The sequence below is a fragment of the Miniopterus schreibersii genome (assembly GCF_964146895.1).
Source record: "Miniopterus schreibersii genome assembly, chromosome: 6".
Taxonomy (NCBI): domain Eukaryota; kingdom Metazoa; phylum Chordata; class Mammalia; order Chiroptera; family Miniopteridae; genus Miniopterus; species Miniopterus schreibersii.
In genome coordinates this window covers 30,311,578-30,327,864 of record NC_138107.1, presented here as the reverse complement: position 1 = coordinate 30,327,864, position 16,287 = coordinate 30,311,578, and the positions used below count along the sequence as shown (strand labels likewise).

General features: G+C 39.4%; 1 protein-coding gene across 1 annotated transcript in view; it reads right to left on the bottom strand.

The window, feature by feature from the left end:
* The window catches only part of COL19A1 (collagen type XIX alpha 1 chain), a 284,762-nt gene that overhangs the window by 64,618 nt on the left and 203,857 nt on the right, over window positions 1-16,287 (bottom strand). Inside the window, exons 18-20 of the mRNA XM_081141246.1 lie at window positions 14,758-14,811; window positions 7,069-7,113; window positions 2,179-2,241 (exon numbers count right to left, since the gene is read on the bottom strand). Of these exons, the coding sequence (XP_080997372.1) occupies window positions 2,179-2,241; window positions 7,069-7,113; window positions 14,758-14,811 (162 nt within the window). The remainder of the gene's footprint in view (window positions 1-2,178; window positions 2,242-7,068; window positions 7,114-14,757; window positions 14,812-16,287) is intronic.

The following is a 16,287-nucleotide window of genomic DNA, read 5'->3' as shown; positions in this document are numbered from 1 at the left end:
TTGCTCATTTAGAGACACTATCAAGACACATCGACTAAAGTAACTGGTTTTAGAAAACACAAAAACTATAGCCTGCTTGTCTAGAAACTCGATGTTTAGGTCCAGCTTCAACGGCTACTATCTGGGTCAAGTCAATTACCTTTTGGAACATCTCTTTATCTACAAAATCATGGGATTCAATTACATGATCTCTTATGTATATTTTAGCTCTGACATGTTTCACATTTAGTCAAATTCTAAATGTCTAATAGTGGGGGAGAAAGTGCCATTCAGGACAGGTAGTTCAGAATTCAATTTGACTAAATTTTTTGGATGAATCGTGTGAGCCTTTTGGTTATTATGCGAAGTCAAGTCCAGATCCTGTTCCAGAATAGAAATGTTGAGGCTACAGACAGCTAAACTTCTCTGCATAATAATATAACAAATAAAAAGTATTTTTTATGGGGCTGGGCAGGGGGGGAGGCAAGCAAAGTTGTCTGAAGAGGTGGGATAATTAAGGGATTGAAAGGGAACTGGCAAGGAGATCAGTGAAAAGAAAAGAAGGCTGTTGACCTGGGTAAGCCAGACAGGTGGGCTGCCTCTAAATGTTGGTGGTAGGAGGAAAAGCCAGAGGAAATATCTGAGGAAATCCTCCAATCCTTGCTACTCAAAGTGTGATCCATGGACCCAAGAGCAGGAGCACCACCTGGGAGCTTGTGAGTAATGCATCTTCCCAGGCTCGACCCCAGACCTAATGAATTAGAACCAGCATTTCAAAGGGAGCCCCAGGTGATTCAGGTGCACCTTTGAGAAGGACTGTTCCAACCCATAAAGTTTCTCCTTCCTGCCCTACAAGTCCCTGCTTTTCCAGTAGAATTTTAGTAAATCTTATTGCCAGGCCTGCCATATGTCACATGGAAATGAAGATTGTCAGTGTTCCAGCTTGGAGGGGAGACAGTGGAGACCTGAAGAAGCAGCTAGGAGTTGGTAAGAGGTGCCAACAGGCGTAGAGCATCAGGAATGAATCAGCAGATGGAAGGGGCAGCAACCACAAGACTGGATTTGTGGGACATGTGAGTTTCCCAGACATTCATGGAAACACCCAGTTGAGGAACCCTGTTAAAGACTGTTTCTTCTTGCAGAGTGTGAAGGCTTGGACTGGATACTAAGGGCTGGCATGGCCTCTGAAAGTAGGAGAACTTAGGCTGCATGAGTAACAGCTCTCATTCTAAAGCTACCTGAATGTTTACTGTCATTGCCAAGACGACCAATTTTTAAAGCTAAGGCTTTGCAATATTAAATACTTCTAAATATTGTTCGTGTTTGGCATGCAGGCATTTTAGTGCCTCTTCTCATTATCCCTGGTGAACCAATCTCCTTTGTTCATCTTGGCAAGGAAAAAGGTAAAAGTGATATTTAAGTAGTATTTATTTATTTATTTACTTACTTTTGAACAAAGATGAAACATTTGTTAAGCCTGATTCTTGCTGACTCATTTGAAGACTGCCATAGGTTGTCTTTTTTGTTTGTTTTAACAGCATTTAAAAAAGTTATTTTTGTAACTAAGATTCATATAATCTCTATATATGGTCCTATTTGAATATAAAGGAAACTGTAGGGTCCTCCCCCCCCACCTCCCACCAAAAGAGCTAAGTTTTTAAAGAAACTGGCCTCAGTAATATTGAAAAGTGAATTGAGAAGCCACTTTGATCTTACAAAAACCAAGAAGGGAAAATAACTTCAGAAAGTATATTGAGAGCAGTTGTTTTTTTGATAAATTAGGTCTAGTCTTTAGATATATTGATTTTATTGTTTATTTTAGCTATAATGTTTAGTGACAGCAGAGCAGCTTAATGATTTTCACACCCCGGGTTTAGAATCAGCCTACTTAAGTGAGTCATGGCTCTAATGCTTACTAGTTGTGCAACCTTGGGCAAGTTAGTTATCCTCTCTGTGCCTCGGCTTCCTCATCTGAACAATGGAGGCGATGAGTCTACCTCAAGTGGTATTTTTTAATGGACTAAATTACTACATGTAAAAGACTTAATGCCTCTACAGAGCACTTGCTCAAATATCTGATCTATCATTCTTCGCCATGGTGGGGCAACCAAGGTATATAGAAGTGAGGCTAATCAGAAGAATATTTTTAATTCTATTTTTGGGGTATTCTTTCTCTGCCCTAAAAGCTAAAATACTTACAGATTCTCCTTTTTGACCTTTAGGGCCAACAGGTCCTGGAAATCCTGGTTGTCCAGTTTCACCCTTTCAAGAAAACAGAAGAGAGATTTTGCGTGAGGCCAGACGCGTACTGTTGTGACTATCACAGTCAGAGTAATTGCTTGAGCTCCTTTCTAATCATGGAATTTATCTATTATCCTCCAAAAGACAATGACAAGTTCTGAATGGAGTTAGGCTATTTGCATAGTAATGTGTTTGTCAGCACTTCACAATGCCTTAGGTCTTTTAGCAATCTATAATATTCACTATATTTAAAATTAATCTGAAACAAAAGTTAATTATTTTTCAAGGAAAGAACATGTATAGGAGATAAAATTATAATTTTGCTCTGCTGTACAAAAAAATTGTGATTTTAAAGACATCAGATTGTTTAACTGACATAATAATCCAGACTCATTTTATTTCAGACACTTCTTTCTTTTTTTCTTTTTTTTTAGGTAGGGGGAGGTAGAGGAGTCTAGAGACATGAAGACAATGAGCTTCTCAGCTGTTTCCAGCATTTACATTCTGCTTAAATGATTGGCTGTGGACAAAGAAGGCATTCTTGTCAATGTGGTGACAGCAGCGGCTTAGAAATGTCTAAGATGTCTTAGATCTTGAGGAGGGATTTGTATTCGACATATAAAGAGTACTGTGAAAAAATACAATTTTAGAAATAATACTTGTGGAAAGGAAATATATCACTAATCAGACTTCAGAGGAGTCTCAGCACTGTGCTACTTTTTAGTGTTTACCAAAATCCTTGAATACGGCATACTTGTGTATAACATAAACATAGCCACTTGAAGTTATATAATGTTTTTTTCCCAACTTCAAGAGCATTCCTGCCAAATGATGTTTCTGGGTATATACCTGTTTTATTTATTTTCTATTTAAAAAACAAATACAAAAAACATAAAGTTGAATTATGTCAAATTTTCATGTACCAGGCACTGAAGTTAAAAAAATAAAAAAAAATTTACGAAGAGGAAATCTCCTATATTTCTCTATTATAAACAAGGCTTCAACAAACATCTCTATACGTGCCTCTTGTGTGGATGTGTTTATCTGTTTATTTTGAAGCCTCAAGCAATAGTCTACCCAAAGTACTTCAAGTACAAATTTATTACAATCCTATAAATGTTGGCTTATTTTTATATTTCTATCCAAATCAGTGTCTTGTGATTTTAGATTACAAGAAGAGGGAGACTGTCTGGATAGACAGGATCATGTCTTATTAAGGAGTTTTCTAGATTTGTGGAATGTATTTTGTAAATTTAATCTTGATTTTATTAATATAATTACTTTTCCATCTAGTGTCTAAATATCTAGTATACCAACAATCTTATACTTACCACATGTGAGGAGAAGGTATTTTTCTCCCCCCTAGAGATAATAAATTCTATCCAAAGTAAAAAGAGGGAGAAATTGGTGGATACATTTAAGGGACCAATTGCTGTTGGTTTAAAAGAGGAAATGAACATTTGGCCTTGTATGAGCATTAGGGTATACAGAGTGACTATCCTGTTACCTATGTGGTAGGTGCTAAAATCCCCAGTGCACAGGAGTGAGGGAAAAATATGCATAGTAGTTAGACTGACCTGCAAAAAATAAAAGTAGAATTCAGGAAAGGGGCCTAGAGATGACTATAAAAATCACATCTGCCCAATACCAAAGTGGAAGTGGGTGATGTCCACAGCTCATATTCATTGAACTGATGTAAGTAGGTCTCCATTGGAATGTAGATAAAGGACCCAACAGGGGCTTTGATCCATCTCTCTGTGGTACAGTGGTGTGGTTGGGTTTAGAGGAAATTGTAGAAACCAATTCCCTCATATAAAATTCTGAAAACAAGAGCATTTCATACCTAAAATCTTAGATACATGTGGAGTTGTTTTTCATGTTTAAAATGGCCCCTCAGTGATTTATCACCGAGGATCTGAGTTGAAAGACGAGTGATGATACTTAGCTTCAGGAAAGGCTATCCCTTAATTTGACATTTTTGATGCTATTTTAAAAACTTGGTGCTTTTGTGGCTTTATCTTTTCTCCCTGACAGTTGGCCCCAAAAGACCCCTGCTAATTTCTCAGGAGTCCTTAAACGTTCTGCTACCTTTTTCCTCTGTTTCTATAAAGAAGCAGTTCTTCTCACCCACCTTACAAACACATTATTTCTTCACCTCACTTAGTCAGGCTCAGGCAAGCTCCAGAGCAACGATCACCATTTCAATACTGGTAGATGTGTCACATGAACGCCATGGTCTCTATTGCCATTTACCGTTAATGGCTACTGGTGTGCCTTAGGGTTTCTCCCTGTGTCTTAGGGCACTTGACACAGTACGTGGCTGCTAAACCAGGAGTGATCTGTGTGTAAATCCCACCGTTGTTTGTGTCTGTTTTGGTGCATCATTGTAATGTTGGGTTCCAAATGGGAGACTGGTTTTGTGATTCTGTTTTGCCCATCAGCTTATGGAGAAGTGATAAGTCATTTATGCGCTGAAATTGTACTTCTGGTTAAATCTTTTATTCTGCAACATAAATTCAGTCCCTTCTCTGTCAATATGATGGTGGGAGATGAAAAGGTGAGCAAGACCAGGTGTTAAGGATAGTAACTACTGTTAACACCAAAAAGAAATATATGAGACCTTGGGAGAAGAAATAAAGCTTGGGGTAGACGAACAGAAGGGAATGAATCTTCAGTGGGGGATTAATATACATCAGGCGTTGTGCTTTCAGGTAAATTCATGCACTCTCATTTGAGTTTAATCCTACCATCAACTTTGTGTGGATATGATTACGCCCATTTTACAAATGAGGAAGCTGATACTCTGATTCATAAAGTGATTTTCCCAAGGAGATACAGCCGTTAATGGCACAACCAACTTTTGCCCCCAAAGACCATGTTCTTCCCACCACTCAATGGTTCTCAGCACTAGCTGCCTGTCAGAATCACGCGCAGCATCCTTAAATGATAGCGGTATGGACCCTGCCCCAGATCAACCAGAGGCGTGCCCCAAATCAGAGCCTCTCAGGATGGGGCCTGAACAACGGCATTTTCTGAAAACCCTCCAGGTGATTCCGTGTGCAGCCAAGGTTCAGAAGCACTGGGGTCCTCTCCGGGTGCAAGCCAATCTGTGCGAGCAGACTGAAGGAGCTTTAAGTGCTCACTACAATGACCCTTGAACAGCATTATAATTTTAAAAACCAATGTGTTGATTCAGAGCAGTGGATGCGTACAAGGCAGAGGTGATTCCACTCTTCCAGCAAGTGCTATCCTTAATGATTTTCAGTTTATTTTATGTATTGTTTATTGGCAGAGTCCTACTCCTGTTAATTAGAGTTCTTACAAACCATTTCACGTGCACATTCACATCCGGTATTGCATCATGTTCCCTGCGGACTCCTCGAGGTTATTTCTTTGGGTGGGAGGAGGGGACAGATATGCCACTGCCTTTTCTAATTCCACTTAAGATTCTGAAGCAATTAGAAATGATTTTGAGCAATAGAAAAAGTCCTTAGAGTTTGAAATACACCTGTTTCACAGAATCAAATTTCTCATCATTGAAGTCTTAAGAATGTCTAAGTAACATATGTTTCCTAATGAACATAGCAAAACAGAAGCCAGCTGTTTTGTTTCAAGAAATGAATCATCATTTAAATACTTTAAAAGTGCCACAGCTCCCTTCTTTGCTCAGCTGTCCTATGTGACAAGCTCTGTGGCTTTCTTTTACTTCTACTCCCCCCCCTTAGCTTGCAGGTGTCCAATAGTAATTGCTTAGAATGTAATGTATTCTTCATGCTGGTGGAGGAATTCTCTAAGCTATTTGGTTACAGGAAATAGTGCTAATGTGCTAGCAGTACAATCCAAGAAGCACAAATGACTTGTTATTGCTGTATAATAAATATTTTTGGCTGTCGTTTTAAGAATGTCAAGGTTTTATTATTTATTTTTTTCGCAGAAAATTTCATTTTCAATGGTCAGTCTCTAGGAAGCTCAGACTCTCTGTGGGGACTATCTTTTAGCAGTATTTTTCGGTGATGGATGTATGATCTTGTGAATAGATTGGCTGCACTGATTTATAAGGCACAGAAGTCATATTTCCTTGGATTCATGTCGAAATACCCTGCCCTCAATCAAGAGAATTTTTACTGAGTGAATGAATGAAGGTAGCACTCACAGGCCACATTCCCTCAGAGTGTTTTCAAACCTACTCATCTCTGTCTGTAGATTTTATGTGTATTGTTTTTCTCCCGACAATGGCACATTCACACTGAATCCAAGGTCATCACAATTTCTGAATCGAATGGGAGTGAAACAGCTTTCTGAGTGGGCAAAAGAACCTGTCATCTTCACAGCTAATACAATTAAACCTGTGCATGAGGAGAATGCATTGAAAGTCCATCAGCATTTTAATTTTAAAGCTGTTTGGAAATAATTATTTGGTTAAACTATGACTATACATTATAAAACCCCATCAAAAAATGTTCCTATGGCAGGTTATGTTTGGACACTTAAGAAGACACAAAAAGAGTGGGCCTGAGCCTGAGGCATTTGTCAGAGGGGTCTACAGATTGCTTTTGCCACCTACATGGACATATGAAGCATCTAATTACACACTGAGGCTTGTGCCCTAATTACATTTACCTTGTTACAGCTATTTCCCCTTAATGTGTTCCCTTCCTTGTAGCAACTGCCCCTCTGCAGTCTTCACCCAGAGCAGATTCCAATCCTGCCGCCCGGGTAGGAGGTGGGGGAGGCTGCCCCGGTGGGCTGTCCGGACTGTGCCATGTGCAGCGGCACCTCCCCGACATGCGAACGTGTGACTTGGTCCAAAACCATAGATGTTTTTATTCACTTTGAAAATCGGATTACCTTCTCTCCTTTTGGGCCACCAGCTCCATGGTCACCAAAGTTTCCCTAGGTAAACATAAAACAGGAGATCCACAAAATATTCATTTGTTTTTAATACATTCAATCTCTACATTAAAAAAATGTAGATAGATAGATGATAGATAGATAGATAGATAGATAGATAGATAGATAGATAGATAGATAGATAATAGTACTGTAACAGTGTCCTAAAGACACCATTTTAATCACTTTTGCCTCTCTCGCCTTCCATGAACTATTCCTGAAAAACTCCACCTGTGGGTCCCGTATCTATCGTCTCTGTGATTTTCCCCTGGGAGATGATTCTGGATAAATATCACATCTCCATGGCTTAAGTACCTTACAAAGTACCGTACAAAGACAGACAACTTTACAAACCCAGCGTACATCTCCTCTCTGAGCTTTGACTCATACACATAATTTTCTATTCGATGTCTTTACTTGTAAATTCTAGAAGGAATTCATACTCGGCAGCTTCAAAACTGAATTTAAAAATACAACAAACACACACATACATATATGGGAGAGAAAGATGTAAGAATTACATCACACTGTTAACATTTGCTAGTCCAGAAGTGGGAAAATGATTAACTTCTTCTTAGTGTAAGTCTGCAGTTTGACTCGTTAAAATGAGTGGTAATTTCATTTTATAATTGAAAAAAATCAAAGAGAGGGAGAAAACCTGAATTCGCCCTCTGCCTTCCACAGGGCGCCTCCTTCTCCAGGGTGTCCTTCTGACACCGCCCTCCTGCTCTTCCTGGGCAGCGGGTGTCACTGCCCGTCTCCAAACCTCTCCCCACACCACCCGCCCTCACTCGGGGAAGGCCACCGCCACGTCCTGCCAGGGCCACTGCAGGAGCTCTCCCGTTCGCCCTCACGATCCACTCTTGCTCCCCCCATTCTCTACATAACGTCAGAGTGAGATCTTTAAAAGACATTTTAACTTCATTCCTTCGCAACCTTAACAAAGCCATCCAAAACGGCCATGAACTGGGCTCATTCCCCTCTCCAGCACCGTCTTGGCCACTCTTCCCTCAGGAGTGCCAGCTATAATGGTCTTCTCTCCACTTCTCAAGCGGACCAAGATCCTTCCCATTTCACCCTCTAGATCCCCACTCTGTCCTCGCCTCTGTGCCTGGCTAGCAGCCACTCATCCCTCGGGTCTCAGCTATTATAAAATGCCATTCACGGAGGCCTCCTGTGGGTCTCCCAGACAGGCTCCTCTTTCAATACCTTCTCACTGGACACTGGATTTTTCCCTCATGATACTAACACTTTTATTTTTGTATTTGTTTAAAAAACTGTGTCTCTTGCACTACTATATAAGCTCCATGCCTAGGGAAGTACCTAACATAGAGGAAGCATTCGATAAATATTTGTTGAATAAATAAGCCAATAATTCCAATTTATGTGTTTTTCCAAGTAAAACATTTTTTTATTATTAAAAATACATGTGTTGTTAGAATGAATTAAAAGTACAGAAATGTTTAAACAACAAAAACACACAAGGTACCCATTCATCAGTGTTGCTATAGTTTAACATCTTAAATGTGCCTTCCAAGCTACTCCAATTAAAAATAGGTAGTTTATAACTAACTGCTGTTATTATTGGTCTCGTGGCAGATATTTTTCCTACTAAACTCTGATCTGAGATGTCTAAATTGAAAATAAAAATTATATTCTCAAAATCCTGAGCTACAAACTACTGCAAGGAAAATGGGGTATGAAACTCTGACACATCCATGCATAAATAATCAGCCCTTATGAAATGTGAGGTTGTTTGGATGCAACCTGCACAGAGACCCACACATTTTAGGCATTTCCTGAAAATACTAGCCACGTGGAGATGGTGCTAATCCGTGTGCACAACCCATCAGCATATCTCCCTGGCTGTGCTTATGCTACGACATTTTTGGGGAAGCTGGAACATGCCTTGATCTAAGATGTGAGTTGTCCAGAGATGGTATTTGAATTGGGAGGCCCCATACTCTTGGTTTGCAGAGCAGAAGAGTACTCAGAGTGCATCTGTGAATATATATCACAGGGTAGCACCTTCATTTAGATCCCCCTCCCCAACAACTTAGAGGGTGTCAGAGATGCTGTGGTTGGAATGAAGAAATGCCTCTTCAGCACTAAGTCATATTGTCTTACCCATATACTCTATTATTCTAAAATTTTGATTTCCTGGTGGCTTTCAAACCCAGAAAAACAATAGGGCCAATTGCTGCCTAGCAGAGTACCATAAGTCTGCTTCACTCAATAGCTAAGCCAGGAAATCTATCTAATTAAGGACCCTCATGGCCTCTACAAGTGTTTTCCACTCTTGGGCTAACAACACTCAAGGCAGATTCGAACTTGAACTTCAGTAGCATTTATTCATTGACATGTGAGAATCTCCTTTCTACTTTTTCCAAACTAACTGCACCAGACAATTACTTGGCTCTACAGAAATAATAAAACATGTTATTATTATTGTGAAATAATCAAACATTATTATTGTGTTTCTAGAACCTGTAATTCTGCCTCAGATGCTATTCTAATTTGACTAGGTCATTTTGTACCCTGGTGCTATGTTATTTGAATGCGTTCCTATAAGCCTTTTGAATAAATATAATAGCTGAAGGGTTTTGAATGTGTTTATTTAAAAGTTTCTGGTTAAGTGGTGAGGGCTGTAGTTTGGGGAGTGCTAATTGGCCTGCCCATTTCAAGAATTCTGGGATGTCAGAACATGTCCTTTGTTCTCTTGTGGGTAATGGTGAATGGAACTTTGAAATCTATACTCAGGCAAGTGGGAAGACTTTCAAGCTATTCCAATTGACCTGGAGAGAAGGGAATATACCTGGACATGTATGGGTTCAACCATAAGAGATGGCCATTTTTATAGGCTCTAGAGTCAAATATCAGCAATTTCCTATGGCTCAATATAATAAAAGGATATGAAACCACTCCCGAGACATGGAGACTTTAAAAATCTCCACAGTTTAGCCCTTGGGGAACTTGCTGTAAAATCCTAAGCATGAGGGAACATAACATTAAAAAAACCCACACATGGATGATCTATTGTGGATTGAATTGTCCCTCCCCACAATTCATATGTTGAAGTGTTAACCCCCAGTACTTCACAATGTGACCTTATTTAGAAATAGGTTCTTTGCATATGTATTTAATTAAGATGAAGTCATACTAGAGTAGGGTAGAGCCCTAACAATATGATTGTGTCCTTATACGAAGAACAAACTTTGAACTAGAGACATGCTCACAGGTAGAAAGCAATGTGAAAATGGGAGTTGTGCCACCACAGGCCAAGTTGTGGAACCACCAGAAGCCAGGAGGGGAGCCTGGAAGACACCCCTCCCTACACCTTCTGAGAGAGCATGACCATATTGACGCCTTTTCTTGCACTTCCAGCCTCCGGAACTGTGAGACAATGCATTTCTGATGTTTAAGCCACTCAGTTTGTGATATTTTGTTACAGTAGCTCTAGCAAGTTAAAGTATAATATGTGGCCTAAGAGGACTGGGCTCTCTTGAAAATAAGACCTAAAGCTGACTCCAAGTTCAACCTCTCAGTTACTTGCAGGAAATCACTTCACCAGCTCCAAGTGTGGTAGACCACAGAGGGGATGGGCGAATCCAGGAGATGTTCAGAGTTCTTTGTAATAAAACTAAGATCCCAAACTAAGATGCATCCTGATGTTCCCCAAAGCTAGTGGATCCTGGATTATAGGGGGAGAGAGGACTTAAATTTTATTTCTCAATCTTCTGGGTCCACAGGGTTGCTTCTGATGTCTCCAAAGAAGTCTTCATTGTGCCATCATTGGGTTCAAAAGACCTTGAATATTTGATTTTAGAGAAAGGTTTTCCATCCTTTCTAGTCTATGAATATTAAAATGAACTTATGATTTGATACTTGAAAGGAAAAGTGGATTGTTTTGCTAGCAAGTTGGTGGATTTTTTTTTTTTTTGGATCAACAATTTGGAGAAGTGAACACTGGAATTGGTTGCTGGGAGGCACAGCATCAATCTCCAACATCTGAGACTGATTCTCCACAAATTTCACTGAGTGTGGTGATGTAAGATAACACAAATGTGCATTTTCAATGTGGATGTATAAAAACAGTATGAAATGTAAAATATGCCAGTCCTTGGCCTCTGCAGATAACACTTTATCCCCCATCTACAGTGCTGTAAGGGGCTCTGGATCTGATGGCTTTAGCAGTTGACAGAGCCTATCAAATTCTTACAAAAATCCCCAGAGCTGGAGACAATGAAGAGCAGTGTGCTGGTTAGTGAGCAGATTTTCCTTGTGGGGAAGAATATGTTCGGCATTGCTGCTTCTTTGCAAACAATCTTGCAGAATGGGAGCAGCTGTTTTGCAAATTATTTTTGTGATGAAGAGGGAACTCTGCTGCCTTTTGTTCTTTGCATCCTCAAGTGGGCATGCAAAAATACATATAAACACACTTGGATAATCTTCCCAACCTTTGTTTCTCTCTCTATTCCTCACTTCCTTTTTTTCTTCTCTATTTGCTTTTTGATTTGTGTGGCAGGGGAGAAGGTCTTTTAGGCCTGACCTTCTCCCTCTGATGACATAAGAAAAATTGTAGGGGGGAAAAAAATCAGCTCTTGTACAGGGCCCAAAGGTGTGTCTGAGTAGCTGCTGCTCATCCGCTGGAGCTGCTTTAAAGCTGAGGAGCTGAGGTTCAGGACTCCAGTGCAGACATTACATAAATCAATGCCAATTTAAAAGGGAAGATTATTTTAACCTTGGAATGTCGCTTTTTATATCTCAATACATGGTCCATTATTTAATCTCTGGGAAAGTTTCACTCTGACCACCCCCACTCTCTCTGTGCTCATTTGCTACAGCCAGACCATGGGGCATGCAATGAACTGCAAAATGTAACAGCCTCAGTATTCAAAAATAGGTAGGTGCATGGGGGAGGGGACACTGTCAAGTGAAAATATGCATCTCACTCATCGTGGCACATTTGGTCCTTTCCGCTGTGAAGCTGAAGGTGAGGAGAGGGTGGCTACCATTCATAGACACTGGTCAGTGCAGGTACTGAGATGTTGAACCTTGCCTCCTCTATCCATCCTGGTGGGACCTCAATGTAACAGCTCTAACTCTTTGCAGAAGGAACAGAGTGAAGTATTTGGGAAGTGACCTTACATTAATTCCCAGATGGGTCTAAAACCTTCTGATTCTTATAATGCATCATTTGGGGAAGAAAAGCTATGGTCTCCCTTTTTTATCCACTTATGCTCCAGCTCTACAGCCACATTTTGGGCACATGTGGACCAAATATCTGTGAGCCTTTAACCTGTAATGTCAATAAAGATGGCTGTTCTTTTCGGTGAGTCAACTAGCTAAGTTCAAAGTATTGGCTTGCTCTTGGCCCTGGCCGGGTAGCTCAGGGTTTGAGCATCACCCTGATACACCAAAGTTGTGGGTTCGATCCCCGGTCAGTGCACATAGAAGAATCAGCCAATGAATGCATAAATAAGTGGAACAACAAATCGATGTTTCTCTCTCCGCCTGCCTCTCTCTCTAAAAATCAATCAATAAAAATTTTAAACGTTTTTATTGATTTTTTTAGAGAGGGAGGAAGGGAAAGAGAGAGAGAGAGAAACATCGATGTGAAAGAGAAACATCTACCAATTGCCACCCATATGTCACTGCAACCTGGGCATGTGCCCTGACTGGGAATTGAATGGGTAACCTTTTGGTGCACATTATGACACTCAATCAGCTGAGCCACACTGGCCAGAGCAATAAATAAAAAATTTGTTTGAAAAAAAGTACTGGTTTTCTATCAACAAGACTCTCCACTTAGCTGTTCTGGTCAGGCCCCATTTTTTTGAAATTAACCTTAAAGTTTAAAAATTTACATTCTCAACTTTAGGCTAAAATATAAATGCTCCACATATCTTCATTTAAGGGAAAACTGACTCATCGGCAAGATAAACTATATATACAAGCAGTGTTAGGAGACTTGTAAAGATACGAGCTTTAAAAGTTTTGCAAGGGACAGCAAATATTTAAGTAGCTGAGTTGCAACTTGGTAAATTTTATACCAAGAATGGAAGTAATACAGTGTGTTCTTTAAGTTTTTCTAGCTGACACTGTGACATTAGCGCCAACTCGTTCTCATTACTTTGAAGCCTTTATGATAAATCCTATTTTGTAATAGATATCATTACAAAAAAGCATTGTATTTTATTGATTAATTTTAGACATGCTTCACATATTTTTTTTCACTTGTGCCAAGCCCTAATGTTTTGAAAAAGCTAGATTAGATAGACTCAGAAAATGTTTAATTATACTCCAAACATTATTCCTAATATAATTCTCCCTGGAAAACCTAAGTAAATGAGAAAATTTAAGATAGGATTACTTAGGAAGTGTAACAAACTTTCTATACTCTTGACTTTAAATTCATCAACTACAAATGATCTAAGTCTTTATGTTAAACTAAATCTGATGAAAAAAGAATTGAGATTTAAAAACAAAAGTTTTTATTGATTTTAGAGAGAGAGGGGAAGGGAGCTAGAGATAGAAACATCAATTGACTGCCTCCTCCTGCCACCTCTACCTCCAGCACGATCCCTACCAGGGACTGAGCCTGCAACCTGGGCATGTGCTCTGACCAAGAATTGCACCAGGGGCCTAGTGGTGCACAGGATGGTGTGCAACCACTGAGCAACACTGGCTGGGCAAGAACTGGGATTTAAAAAAGGAATTAGCTTGTCATTTAATAAACACTTTTCTGAGCACCTGCTATCTTTAAGGCCTCTGCTCACACATCGTGTCTCTTTGGGATTTCTAAACAAAAAAGGAAGAGCAGTGGTCAGGAATTTACAGGAAGGGAAAGCAGAGGAGTGCCTCCGAATTTGGTTCTGTGTCATGGCACCAGGACTCAGCAGCATCAAATCAATGATAAGCTACTATGTATTAAAGGACCTATGTATATAAATGCCTCACACCAAGTGATCAGGCTCCAAATATTTGTTATTGAATGATGCTGAGCCAATCAATGGTCTCACACAGGCCCCTGAGTCTTACTTCATAGCCAACACCCACCCTCTGTCATGCTTCCTTGGAGAGTAGGAAACAACTCTGCCTTGCCCTCTGCCTCTCACACGCCTCCATGTCAGAATCCCATCCGTCCTAATTGGAACTTTAAAACCTTGGGCAGGTTAAAAGTGGCTCCTCTCTGGAAGGTGCGGGACCCTCAGTTTTGACCTATGGGATGTAAATATTTGCTTGAGATTTTAGTGTAGCACCTATTGATTTTGATAAGAAATCCATCAGCCATTATGCTACCCAGAGCTTCACGGTAGCAAATACTCTCTGTCCTCAGAGAAACTAAATATATGACGTTATCAATGGTGAAATATCATTTTTGCATTAATTGCTTGCATGAAATTTTGCAAATTCGAAGTACATTTTTTATTTATTTATAAAAGATAATATCCTGGCTTTGAAAAAAGACACTGAGAAAAATACATTTTTGGAAACATTTTCAAAATGGAAAGCTGTTAAGAATATGTGGTCATGTTTCAAAGTCTGAGCAATTAGGAATTAATACGGTTGTTTGTTGTTGTTTTTTTCAAAAATATGATCCCATAAAATCTCTGTGTATATAATATGTGAAAAAAAAGGCCATACCTTGTTATAATATCCACCAAGAGTCTGTTGTATTCCTTGTGTTCCAGGAGGTCCCTGTATTAGAAACAAATCAAAAATAGAAACCTAAACATTTACCAAAAAATGTGAATTTATATAATATATCTAAGAACCCTTGAAATCTTACAGTTAAGAAGAAGGAAAATATCTGCTTGGTCAAATATTCCAAGTAATAGAGAATTACAGGGGTATTAACACATCAGGTTCCTCAAGGTATTTCTGGGTTAAATCCTGCATGAATCCAGAGAGGTCCTTAATGGGAACATGTAACATTTTACCAGAAGGTCAGCCATAAGCATATTCTTTATTAAAAGGAATTGCACCCATAAAACTCCTCGAGGGAAGAGGTTAGCTTCAGTTTATTTTTGACACTTCTCATAGAGCTTTGATCAATGTACAGTATTATAAAAATGTGGGGCCATGTGTTAACTTAGAAAATGTGGACAAAATATGTTTTCTATTGCTTTACTCTTTTGAATTAGGTGAATATGAGTTGCACATGACTTTCAGGACAGAAAAAGACATCTGCTCTAAGACCTCAGACTCAAGATACTTAAATACCTATACTTTTCAGTTTACAGGGAAATATTCATGAAGCACTATCCTGAGCTTTGGGGAGACAGGAAAGATGTAAAGGCATTTTCCCTCCTAAAACTTCCAAAAAGAGAGAAAGAGAAGAGTTTTTTGAGTTTTTCAGGGATTACACTTTGGGGAGAGGGCCATAAGACAATAAAAAGCTTAACAGTATTTTAAATCAAGCCAAGAGAGACCCAGCTATTTAAAATAAAATAAAAAGACTGCATATTTCATCTAGATCTTGAAAGAGCCTAGGAGAAGATATTATAGAGGCAAAATTCTTTACATTTTAACTCAGAAGATAAGACAAGGAAAGATTATGATTGAGCAAATAAAACATTACTTTTGCACAAAGATTATTTTTTAAAAAGGTAATGAAAGCTTTAAAAAGTGAAGAAACATGTTAAGGAACCACTGCCAGCTGCACTCACTGGCCTAGGTAGCCCCTTAGGTATATTGAAATGTTTAACATTTATGACTGGTATTTCTTCTGAACGACTTGTGACTAAAGATCTCTTCTAATGTGAAACCTTTGCATTGCGCCACTAAATGTAGAGGACACGGAGATGTGGTGATGGATGTCTGGAAGCAGGTTGGTATAACTCTTAAGAAAATAATAGGCCTCCTGAGTAATGGGGCTGCCTGTGATTGGAAAGACAAATGGTGCTGTTACCTTGCTGAAGTGAAAACAAAGCTAATGTCAGAAAAGAACTCTCATCGCATTACATACTCTTTATGTTTTTTTCCTGCCAGCAGCTCTGGTAGAGTATCCTAGGTCAGTTAGATGAAGTAATGAGGAGAGCAATCAGAGCTGGAGGTTGTTGCACAAAGTTTCCAGCCAAGAAGATGCAAGTTAGAAACTCATTCTTGGAGCTCATGAGACATAACGTTCCATATACATTGATCCGTTTGCAATTATATAATGAGGTAAGGAGT